Below are 12,395 nucleotides of genomic sequence, written 5' to 3'. Positions count from 1 at the left end.
TTAGCATTTCCAACATTGAACCTGCTAAGCAACTTTTCTATATATTTTTCCTGAGATAAATTTAGAATACCTTTAGATCTATCCCTGGAAATTCTCATACCAAGAATTTGCTTGGCTGGACCAAGATCCTTCATTTCAAAATTTTCTGACAATTGTTTCTTCAACCTGTCAATTTCTGTCATATTAGCACCAACAATCAACATGTCATCAACATACAAGGCAAGAATGATATAACTATCAACATATTTCTTCACATAACAACAATGATCTTCTTCACATCTGTGAAATCCTGAGTTTCTCATAAACTCATTAAACTTCTTATACCATTGTCGCGGTGCTTGTTTCAACCCATACAAACTTTTATGAAGCTTGCATACAAGATTCTCTTTGCCTTGTACTTCAAAACCTTTTGGTTGTGCCATAAAGATTTCTTCCTCAAGATCTCCATGTAGGAATGCAGTTTTCACATCTAACTGCTCCAGATGAAGATTTTCTGCAGCTTCTATACTCAAGATAACTCTGATGGTAGTCATCTTGACAACAGGAGAGAAAATTTCTGTGAAGTCAATTCCTTGTTTCTGTTGGAACCCTTTTACTACGAGTCTGGCCTTATATCGTTTGCTGCCATCTGGTTCTTCTTTTAACCGATAGACCCACCTGTTTTGCAAAACCTTCTTTCCTTCTGGAAGCTTGGTTAAAGACCATGTCTTATTCTTCTGAAGAGACTTTATCTCATCTTCCATTGCTAGCTCCCACTTAATAGATTCACCTCCCTGCATAGCCTCAGCAAAATGCTCTGGCTCATCAGCATTAGTCAACAACAAGTAATGTAATGAAGGGGAGTACCTTTGTGGTGCTACAATTGTTCTGCTAGACCTTCTAGTCGGTAATTCAGGAGTTACTGACTCTACTATCTGTTCAGGTTCTGACCCAAACTCTGACTCGGGCTCTGACTCAGGCTCTACATCTGTATTCTGCCTTCTGTTGGCTACATCACTTTCTGAAATTTCTTCTAATGATACATGCTCTGGCTTTTTATTTGCATCTACAAATTCTGCAGTCCTGTCCTTATAGAACATGTTTTCATTAAAAGTAACATTTCTACTTCTGATAATTTTCTTGTTTTGGTCATCCTAAAACCTGTAGCCATACATGTCAGATCCATAGCCAATGAAATAGCATCGCTTTGCCTTAGGGTCCAATTTATCTCTATTATTAGAGTTCAACAAAATATATGAAGCACAACCAAAAACTTTCATATGTGAAAGGTTTACCTCATTTCCAGACCATACTTCTTCAGGTAACTGATAGCCTAAAGGAACTGATGGTCCTCTGTTTATGAGATAGGCTGTTGTGCTTATTGCATCTGCCCAAAATACCTTGGGTAATCCTGACTGGATTCTCATACATCTTGCTCTCTCATTCAAGGTTCTGTTCATTCTTTCTGCCACATTGTTTTGTTCTGGTGTTCCTGGAACCGTCTTGATCATTCTGATCCCATTCTCTAAACAAAACTCCTTGAATTGATTACTGTCATATTCTCCACCATTATCAGACTTCAAACATTTAATCTTTAAACCTGTTTGAGTCTCAACCTCCTGTTTCCACCTTTTAAACACAGAAAACACATCAGATTTATTTTTAAGAAAATAAACCCATACCTTTCTTGTAGAGTCATCAATGAAGGTTACGTAATATTGTGAACCTCCAAGAGATTTCACTGAAGCTGGCCCCCAAACATCTGTATGCACTAGTGCTAGTCTTTCAACTTTAGACGACTTACTTGTTTTGGAGAAGCTAACCTTTTTTTGCTTTCCAAAGATACAATGTTCGCAAGGTCCAACGTCAACATGCTTCAAGTTAGGTATTTTACCTTTTGAGACCATGAGCTTCATTCCTTTCTCACTCATATGCCCAAGTCTCTGATGCCACAAAGAGGAACTGTTGCCAACTTCTGCAACTGATATCATATCCTCATCTGCAATCATGTAAAGAGATCCTCGCTTCTTTCCACGAGCAACAACAAGATTACCTTTCATTACTTTCCAGTTTCCATCTCCAAAGGTGGTGTAATGCCCCTCATCATCCAACTGCCCTATAGATATTAAGTTTCTCTTTAAGGCTGGAATATGTCTGACATTCTTCAAAGTCCACACACTTCCATTAGAGGTTCTGATATTGATATCACATCTTCCTATAATATCAAGAAATTTTCCATCTGCAACGTAGACCTTCCCAAACTTTCCTGGAACATAGTTAGATAATAGTTCTAAAGAAGGTGTAGTATGAAATGACGCACCTGAGTCCATAATCCATGAATCAATAGAACTATCTAGACTACATAATAGTGCATATTCAATTTCATCAGTTGCTGCATTTGCTGATTGATCACTATCTTGCCTCTTGTTGTTGTTGTTCTTCCTTGGAGCCCTACATTGATTTGTAAAGTGACCCCTTTTCTGACAATTCCAACAAGTGATATCATTCCGGAATTTTGGTTTTGATTTCTCTCTAGACTTTGATCTGCCTCGGCCTTGATTACGACCTTTCTGGCTACTTCTTCCTCTAGTTTCAGTACTCAATGCTGAACCGGAACTAGAACTGGAAGATTCCCCTGAACTTTTCCTGCGAACATCTTCGCTTAAGATCAAGTCACGGATGTTATCAAGCTTCAACTTACTATTACTTGTAGAATTACTAACTGCAGTAACAGTTGCACTCCAACTTTCCGGAAGAGATGATAATAAAATTAATGCTTTCACCTCATCATCAAATGTTATCTGCACTGATGTCAACTGCGCAATAATTGTATTGAATTCACTAATATGATTAGTAATCGAGTTACCTTCACCCATTTTTAGGTTCACTAGTCTGTGAATCAAATACACTTTATATTGGCTGCAGATGGCTTCTCATACATATTTGACAATGCCTTCATCAAATCTATGGTTGTGTTCTCGTTCATGATGTTGAACGCAACATTCTTGGATAATGTCAATCGGATCACACCGAGTGTCTGCCGATCTAACAAATCTCATTCCGCCTGCTCCATGTCAGTTGGCTTCTGCCCTGTTAAGGGTAGATACAACTTCTTCTGATACAGGTAGTCCTCTATCTGCATCTTCCAGAACCCGAAGTCATTGCCATCAAACTTCTCAATCCTCACCTTCCCTTCTTCCAATGCCATTGCTCTTGCTGCTTTGACGAAAGCTCCTGCTGCTTTTGACCAAAGCTCCTGCGACTTTTGACCAAAGCTCCTGCTGCGGCTTTTGACCAAAGCTCCTGCTGCCTTTGACCAAAGCTCCCACTACTTCTCTAAACTGAGATCCCCAAGAAGAAAAAATAGAAACCAAATCTTTTCTGATGTAGAAGATCAGACAATGCTGCAACTACAGAGCATACTAAGAAAAATGGCTCTGATACCAATTGTTAGGAACAAAGCAATAAAGGAAAGAATAAAGGAGAGAAAAATAGACACAGAGAATTTAACGTGGTTCGGCTACAATGTGTATGCCTACGTCCACGACTACACTAGGAAGTATTTGTATTTTTTGGTGTATCTTAAAGCTTTACATAGAGTCTCTTATATAGTAAAATAGAGAACCACATCTCACTATTCTAAGCGATGTGAGACTAAATCAAGCACCATAATTCTAACAGCAACCTCCTCCTACACTGACTTCCAAAAATTCTACAAAAGTGTGCAAACTTCGGAGATCTTTATATGACCTTAAACAAGCCTAGAGACAATAGTATGCCAAGCTTTCCTTTTTTTTTTCTTTTATCTAATAATTTTAAATATTCCTTGGTTGACCACTCATTGTTTTTGAAACATGAAAACCATCACACGACCGATGTCTTGGTTTACGTATATGACATTATTCTCATGGGCACCAACACTAAGGATGTCCACCATTTTACAACTTTACTTGACAACCATAATCTGGGATACATCACTTACTTTCTTGACTTGGAAGTTGCTCGTAACTACATAGGCATTCATCTCAACCAAAGAAAGTATATGCTAGACCTTTTTCAAAAAACTAGGATGATTATATTGCCCCATGCCTACTCCTATGGTTCATTCTTCTCGATATTTTATTAACAATGATCTTCTCAATGACAATGATGCATCTTCTTACCGCAGGCTCATTGGCTAGTTGATCTATCAACAAATACCAGACTTGACTCACCTTTTATGTTAACTATCTTAGCCAATTTGTGTCATCTCCTACTACTAATCATCAACAAGTTTCCTACAACATCTCCTTCACTATTTAAAAGGCACTATTTGATAAAAAACTAGGGAGGATCGTTTTGATATTTAGTTTAAGGAATGATATTGATGTCACACTCAAGAGAGATGAGAAGGTGGGTGATAAGTCATAGGGGTCATATGTTACCCTAATAAGATTAAAATTAGGTTCCTAAAAGGTTCTCACAAAGAGAAATCTTATTTTTTGTCAAATTTATATATATCATCATATTACAAAATGCACCTTTTTTATAGAATGAATTAGGCATATTCTATGAATTTCACATTAATTTTCAATAAATACTTTAATATCCACTAATATTACATCTAATTCTTATTATATGAATATTTTTTCCTATATTTAAGTAAAAGATAACAATTGTAAAGAAATCTCAAAAGACCCTTCAAGATCATATCCTTCCCTCATTCTTTAAGTACATTCTTCTTTGAATGTCATGAGTATACTTATTCCAAGAGAAACTTAATAGCAAGATCAAGGATCCTACTTTTATTAATTTTTCAATTTTGAACTGGAATTCATACACACTGTTAATTCATTGAGACCAAATAATAAGTTATTACAACATCTCACTAAAAGTTCTTCCTCAAATTGCTAAATGGACAAAACAATAAAATCTACAAAAACAATGATCTTTATCATCATACTTTCCTTCTCTCCTCTCGTCACTTCTTTCTTTTTACTTTTCTTTTTGTCTTTTCTTTTATATTTTTTTCTTGAATTTCTTTTTCTCTAACTCTTTTTCTTTAATTTATTTTTATCTCTACACTTTTTCTTCCATTTCTTTTTCTCTCCATCCTTCTCTTTAATTTCTTTGTCTCTCAACCTTTTCTCTTCAATTTCTTTCTTTTCCAACATTTTCTCTTCGAGTTCTTTTTCTCTTTCATGAGAGTATGACCATGTCTTTTTCGATATTTATCAATCATTTTCTTTTTATCTTTATACATTTGTTATTTCTTTTCTTTCCTTTCTCAATTCTCAAAACTCTTTTTTAATTTCTTTTTATTTGTGAAACAAACTCATCAACAAACAATTTATGATAGACATTAAGTCGAGGTTAACACATGACAAGTCGTTAACAGAAACTCAAAAGTAGGTATCATTTTAAAATTTTAAAACCAAACTGAATATGTTCCGAATAATCAAACCTATATATAACTTCTATATATATATAACTTCTATACTGTTTTATGAAAATTAGTTTTCTTAAATAAAAATAGAATGATGATATTCGTAGATAAAGATAGGCAATCGCCATCCATGATCGTAATATACTGCTAAATTTTCACAAATCCCAAAATGAGTTACGGAACAAAGGCAAAACTGCATAGAGAGGTTTCAGGTTGTGGAGATTAACAAAAGAAGTTCTCGAAGCCCCGTGGAAAATAATTGTAAAGGAGACTAAATATTAACTTAAAATGTCCGTAAAAATAGAATAAAATATTAATTAAATCCTGAAAATTTATAATAGTAATATAAAAATATCAATATAGAACACGGATGATTGGCCTTTGGTGCCGGAAATGTTACAGTTGACTAGGAGTTCACCCACTTCTTCCCAGAGTGGCAGCATTTTTCTACTTTAAAATGCTTTGCTATTTTAAACAACAGAAAATAGTAAAAGATTCCGTGAACAACTCTGTCATTTGACATTGATATTTCTGCTACACTCTTCTCTTTGATGTTCCACTGTTTTTCAGAGACAGTGTCGTTGACTTGCAGGAAACTCCTCCTTGTACGATGGAGAAGATTCAGCACAGTGAGGTGGAAGTGAAGGGACTGAAGCTGCACGTGGCAGAGGTTGGAACTGGTACGCTAATTCCTTCAACACCCTCTTCGAATACTATCTAATACTCATTTGCATCTTCTTCATGTTAATAATTTTTGTGTCTGTGAAGGGTCCAAGGCAGTGCTATTCTTACATGGATTCCCAGAGATCTGGTACACGTGGAGGCACCAGATGATTGGTGCGGCAAACGCTGGTTATAGGGCTATTGCCTTTGATTTCAGAGGGTATGGACTCTCTGAGCAACCAGCTGAGCCAGAAAAGGAAACCATGTATGACCTAATTGATGAGATAGTGGGTCTTTTGGATGCCTTAAACATTACCAAGGTAAGGAGATAGATGTGCCATAGATGTATGGCTAGAATTTCTATATCTGAACTTCGGTTTAGATCTTCAAACTAACCTCCTTCTCACCATATTTGTTTATTTGGAGTGAAACGGTACCTCTTTCCTTTTATGAGTTCATGTCCCTGAGATTGAAGAAAGGATTAACTAATTGCATGCTCTGTTACAATTGTCTATATCATTAGGCTTTCCTTGTTGGCAAGGATTTTGGGGCAATTCCCGCATATCTTACAGCAGCTTTGCACCCAGAAAGAGTGGCTGCTGTCATAACTTTAGGTGTTCCTTTCTTGCTTCCTGGTCCCTCTGCTGTCCAAAACCACCTTCTACCCAAAGGCTTCTACATTACCAGGTGGCAGGTACAAATTCAATATGGCATCATAATTTTTATATTCCTTTCAATTTTAAATATTAGTAGTCACGGACTCATTTTTATTTGCAGGAGCCTGGAAGAGCAGAAGCGGATTTTGGCCGGTTTCCAGTGAAATCAGTGATAAGGAACATCTATACTCTCTTCTCTAAAAGTGAGGTTCCAATAGCAGCTGATGATCAAGAAATCATGGACTTGTTTGACCCGTCTACCCCTCTACCACCATGGTTCTCTGAGGAAGACCTTTCAACCTATGCATCTTTATATGAGAAATCTGGATTCAGATATGCATTGCAGGTTCCTTACAGGTAAACACAACAGATTCCCATTTTCCTTCCTTCTTTCGAAACTGCAAAGGTGTAATTCATTGTATAGTGAAACTGTAATGCTACTCTAGATATTTTTCTCAACTACAATTATTTCTACACGATCTTTCATTTTCCTAGTTACTCAATAAGATTTATAAACAACAGATTTCAATAACATTGCATTTGGGCAATTTAATGCAGGAGTCTCAATGTGGAAACTGGCTTAAGTGACGCGAAGGTTACAAATCCAGCACTTCTCATCATGGGTGAGAAAGATTATGTTTTCAAGTTTCCAGGCATGGATGACTATATCCGAGGTGGGGCAGTGAAAAATGTTGTGCCGGACTTGGAAATCACATATATTCCAGAAGGAATTCATTTTGTGCATGAACAATTTCCAGACAAGGTGAACCAGCTCATCATTGAGTTCATTGACAAACAGAGTATCTGAATCTGCTCTACGGCCAAAAGCATGTTTCCATCAAGTTTCAATTAAAATTTGTGTAATTTCTAATCTGCTTAATCCAACGCACGTTTCCATTAAGATTTGTGTAATTTCTAGTCTGCTTAATCCAACGCACGCTGTGATATCTGGATCTGGATACCTCCTGTTCATGAAGAAAGGGGTATACATTGTAATAAAGTCTAGAACTTCATATGAAATAAAATGTGCATTTTGTGATGGTTGATGTTATAAAGTCATTTATCAGTTTTAGGCCCACTTTGAACTTATTAAACCCTTGAGTAAGCTTGCAAAACCTTACCAGTACCACCAAAGACTGAATATGAGAAAACAAAAAAAATAAAAATAAAGGAAGACAACACATATCTGATAGTTCGATGGTATCATATAACACTCATCTGTAATAGTCAAATTCTGCTATGTAATAATCAACGAAACTAGACATCTAAATGCCACACTCTCTTACCTTCCTTCTAACACACTGTATGTATTATTAACTAAAATTTATCAGAGATTGTAAAATCATGAATGGAGACTCGTTGCTATACAATTTTTTTGTTTTCTAAATGTTAATGAAAATTAAAAAGTCAGTCAAAGAAATGTTATTTTTTTAAAAAAGAACATCCATTTCTTAACTACCAGAAAAAAACATGTTATTTCACCGCATTACAGCCAAATGACTCTTATGATTGAGATTACAGAGTTGCTTTGCTTACTTAACTGATACACGACCACCCCTTCATCATTCTACAAAGTTTATCTAGAAGAGACAAATGCCGATCAACAGTGGGAGTAACTTCAGACCATTAAAATTAAAGCAGAACCAAAGGAAAATAGCGAATCATATTAAAAAATCAGTTTCAAACAACAAAACAAAACAAAAAAAATGGAGCAAATAGTTCAATGTTCAAACTAACACAAGAATTCCGTATCATGCTTTGATCACAGAAAGACCACAAATGAGAACGATTGCATAGACAGCGCAATCCATGAACACAGCATCCGCAACAGTCTTCGCCACCAAACACAACTCCAACATCCTGGCAAGTTGCGAATATTCATCTCCACCATCATCACTAGAAGAACCACTTCTCCGCGTTCTTCCGGAATCCCTCTGTACCCCGAAAAAGAGTCTCGCAATCACAGCCGTTACATTGGTCACAAGAACAACGTAGAGCGGCCTAACGCTGATCACAGTACTGAACAAATTTGTGCCCAGAAAAGATAAAACCACCAGAAGAGCCACGAGAACGGAACAACAGAGTCGGGTAACCCTCGAGGAATCGATTGCACAAGTTATATCACTCGGGGTGACGAAACGTTTCGGTTCTACGGTGTATGGTGGCGACGGTGACGGCGATGGCGACGGTGACGGCGATGGCGATGGTGACGGCGATGGCGCCGGTGGTTGTAATTGGACTTGTTCAGGTTGGATTTCAGATGTTGGAACAGTCAAAATGTCTCTTTCAGGCTGGTTTTCGGGGGGTGTTTGGATTGCGGTGTTGGGAGCGTGGTCGTCGCTGTAGGGTTGGGGATTGTGCGAAATGGAATCGGAGTGGTGAACTGAAAGCAAAGAAGGAAAATTAGAATCGGAGTTTCAGAAAAGAGAACTGGAATTGAAGGAGAAAAACGAAGGAACGTACCAGAAGCGGAAAGGGTGGTGTTTGGATGGGGGAATTGGGTAGATGAAGCGGCGGAATCGGGAAGCGTGGGAGGGAGTGTTTGGATCCGACCCGTGATGAAGGCGAGACGGTCGGATCCTTGGTCGAGGATTCTCCGTCGCCGGCGAGCGTCTCTGCTGTTCGCTACTTCTGCCATTCTTTGCTTCTACAAAATTCTCTTCTTTTCCTCTCACTGTCTCTCACGTTTCTGTTGTTTGACTCCCGGTCTAAACAATTCTTTGCACCTCGTCATGTTCAATCTCATTTTTTGGTGTTTCGAACTATTTTTAAATATTTAAAAGCAATTAATATAGTTGGATTAATCCGTTAATTAATTTTCATTTTTATTAATATAGTTGGATTAATACGTTAATTAATTTTATTCTTTTTAAGTGTCCATTAGGGTTTATAATGGTTTGGAAAGTTTGAAATGTACTTGGTACATAGTATCTAGAAGGATAATTATATTTTGACACCATTTTTTAATTCACTTTTGACACAAGTGATGTGACTATTTGAAATTCAATTTTCTTTTAACCACCGAAATGCTTGAAACCAAATGTTATTCTTTTTTTTCATGTTCGAAGCATTGACACCTTGTTTGAGTGTGGTATTGTTGTTATTCACAAATTGGAAGCATTGTGTTTTCGTTCGCAAATTGGAAACATTATTGCTTTCATCGAGTGTGATTTGTTTCTCTTTGGTCAACTTTTCGATGTCTTAATTTGAGTGAGTTTGGAATTAAAAGAGGAAAAACTTAGGTCACGATATTGGTCTATCACCACATCTTTCGCCTGTAACGATACTCTATTATTGACGCTACCTCCATGTTTGTTGGAATTGAAGGAAGTAAAGGAAAAACGAAGGTCAAGACCCATTGTTGATAATATCTCCTTATTGTGCAAACAAAGCAAACATTGGATTCTTTGATTGTTAAGTAGAATGAAATGATTATAATCCGTAAGTAATTCAGTGAATGATTGTTCTCAAAATAAAAGACCATAATAAATTTGCTACATAAGTGGTGGTCTTGTGTAAATAAGTGGGGTGCAGAGAAGTAGTCTTTGTACAATTTTATCAAACACCGTAAAATGATACATTTTTGTTCAAAACCAATTACATGCACTTGGTATGGACCACCTACATCATTAGAATGAAATGGTTATGAACCTTAAGTCATTCAGTAGGTGATTGTTCTCGAAATAAAATGCTAGAACAGATCTACTACATAACTGGTGGACATGTGTAAATAAGGGGGGCAGAGATAAGTAATTTTTGTACAATTTTATCAAACACTATAAAATGATATTTTTTCTATTCATAACCAACTACATGCACTTGTTATGGATCACCTATGGCATTACAATGAAATGATTATGAACCCTAAGTCATTCAGTAATTGATTGTTCTCGAAATAAATGGTCAAACATATCTGCTACATTAATGGTGGACATGTGTAAATAAGTGGGGGAGTAGGGAAATACTTTTTGAACAATTTTATGAAACATTGTAAAATGATACATTTCTATTCATAACCAATTACATGCATTTTTTTTTCTAATGTCATAGGTGATCCATAACAAGTGTTGTGCCCCAATTATTTGTTCTTTGTATACCATTTACGTATCAGACTTGGAAGGATTAAACATCATTATTTACCCTTTTCTATTTGTGCAGTGTTATCACCCATGGCTTTTAGAGATCCTATTGACTCAAAAAATAAACAAACAAAAGTCAACGACACAGTGAAATAAGAACATCTTCAAAACAAATAAACTAAACATACCATTTTTATTGTACAAAAAAATCAAAGCACAAAATTACTTAAACTACAACTATTCAACCCTTCACTTTGTTTCAAACTTGTTCAATCCCAATCTTGATAGCAATCCTAAACAACAACAAAAAAACCTTCTTTGATTTAACCCTATCCATCTTTAAAAAATGAAAAATATTTATCACAAACAAAATGGGGCTATACGTATCTTACTTGTAAGTGCTCAAATGGACTTCAATGAAGGAACAAACCACCAATAGAAGCAAACGAATGAAACAAATCCACTCACAATGAACCTTCATAGAGACGTCGGCGAACTTGTACTAATGCAAGGAACAACAACAAACCAATGGAGCATGGATGGCACCGTGGAAATGGAAGGCACACTCAAAGAATGGGAAGCCACAACACGTCATTGTTAGATTTTAGATACTATGTACCAAGTGCATTACAAATTTTCCATGCCCCCATGGAAAAATGAGATCCTAATCAACACTTCAAAAATAAATGAAAATTGGTTTTGAAAAGGACACATAGATTTTATCAAAAGTGTGTCAAACTTTTCTAATAAAATATCATTTTCCTATATTCAAATATCTAAAATGATATTTTAACACATATTTTTTTACACACTTTTGACACAATCCCATGTGGCTTTTTTAAATACAACTTTTAATTATTTTTTTAGTTGTTGACCAAGACCTATTGATACGATCCTATCCAGGAAAGAGTATGATCGTTTCTGAATTTGAATCCTCAAGAGGCACGACACGAATAAATCAGAGAAGAACGCGGAATAAGACAGAGACGCCACAATCTAGCAGATTGATAAGTCAAGTGAAGATTCGCCACAAAGATGTTAATCTTTGATAAGAACCAGAGGCCTAAGCCAAGAACAAAGAGAACCCTCTCTTTAATGAAAATCAAATTCAATATATGACTAAAAGTGTCTACATTGTTTTTGGTACCTCTATATATAGGCACACAAGTTTAAGAAAACATGAGAACTCTACAAGAAGGCCCAAACCCAAAACATAAAAACATAAACTAATTTATAAAAGAAAGCCCAAAGCCCAAAAACATATAACATAACTAATTTCTAAGAGGAAACCCAAAGTCTAAAAATATAAATTAATCTTCCTAAAAGCTATCCTTCAAATGTGCTTCAAGCCATGATCTTCATATTCTTTGAATTTTAGATTGCTTGTAGCATTATGAGCCTTGAATAATTTTGATCTTTCAATCTCTTACTCTTTGCCCTTGTCATAGGTTCTTTAAATTGTAAAGGTTCATCTTCAAGTTCTTCTTGTATGGAATCTTGGGATAGTCCTTTATCATTCCCTCATTCTTGAAGAGAATTTGTCCTCAAATTTGTCTCACTTGAAGATTCTTTATCACGTATTTGTCCAAGATG

General features: G+C 36.1%; 2 protein-coding genes across 2 annotated transcripts; one reads left to right on the top strand and one right to left on the bottom strand.

Moving 5' to 3' along the window:
• Positions 1 to 5,780: 5,780 nt before the first annotated feature.
• Positions 5,781 to 7,763, top strand: LOC114169811 (bifunctional epoxide hydrolase 2-like). The gene is made up of 5 exons (XM_028055128.1): positions 5,781 to 6,084; positions 6,173 to 6,387; positions 6,591 to 6,761; positions 6,845 to 7,080; positions 7,282 to 7,763. The coding sequence occupies exons 1-5, from the start codon at positions 6,015 to 6,017 to the stop codon at positions 7,529 to 7,531; spliced, it is 942 nt and encodes a 313-aa protein (XP_027910929.1). The 5' UTR covers positions 5,781 to 6,014; the 3' UTR covers positions 7,532 to 7,763.
• A 566-nt stretch (positions 7,764 to 8,329) lies between these two features.
• Positions 8,330 to 9,469, bottom strand: LOC114169812 (proline-rich receptor-like protein kinase PERK10). Its single transcript, XM_028055129.1, has 2 exons — positions 9,187 to 9,469; positions 8,330 to 9,106 (listed from the first exon to the last, which is right to left on the bottom strand). The coding sequence occupies exons 1-2, from the start codon at positions 9,359 to 9,361 to the stop codon at positions 8,475 to 8,477; spliced, it is 807 nt and encodes a 268-aa protein (XP_027910930.1). The 5' UTR covers positions 9,362 to 9,469; the 3' UTR covers positions 8,330 to 8,474.
• Positions 9,470 to 12,395: the final 2,926 nt, after the last annotated feature.

Source organism: Vigna unguiculata, chromosome 11 (assembly GCF_004118075.2).
Source record: "Vigna unguiculata cultivar IT97K-499-35 chromosome 11, ASM411807v1, whole genome shotgun sequence".
Classification (NCBI taxonomy): domain Eukaryota; kingdom Viridiplantae; phylum Streptophyta; class Magnoliopsida; order Fabales; family Fabaceae; genus Vigna; species Vigna unguiculata.
The sequence above is the reverse complement of the archived record's forward strand: the minus strand, read 5'-3'. Positions and strand labels throughout refer to the sequence as shown.

Coding starts and splice junctions, on each gene's coding strand:
- LOC114169812 (XM_028055129.1), bottom strand. CDS start 9,361: ATGGCAGAAGTAGCGAACAGCAGAGACGCTCGCCGGCGACGGAGAATC. Junction 9,107..9,186: donor CACCACCCTTTCCGCTTCTG/GTACGTTCCTTC, acceptor CTTTGCTTTCAG/TTCACCACTCCGATTCCATT.
- LOC114169811 (XM_028055128.1), top strand. CDS start 6,015: ATGGAGAAGATTCAGCACAGTGAGGTGGAAGTGAAGGGACTGAAGCTG. Junction 6,762..6,844: donor TCTACATTACCAGGTGGCAG/GTACAAATTCAA, acceptor TTTTATTTGCAG/GAGCCTGGAAGAGCAGAAGC. Junction 7,081..7,281: donor GCATTGCAGGTTCCTTACAG/GTAAACACAACA, acceptor AATTTAATGCAG/GAGTCTCAATGTGGAAACTG.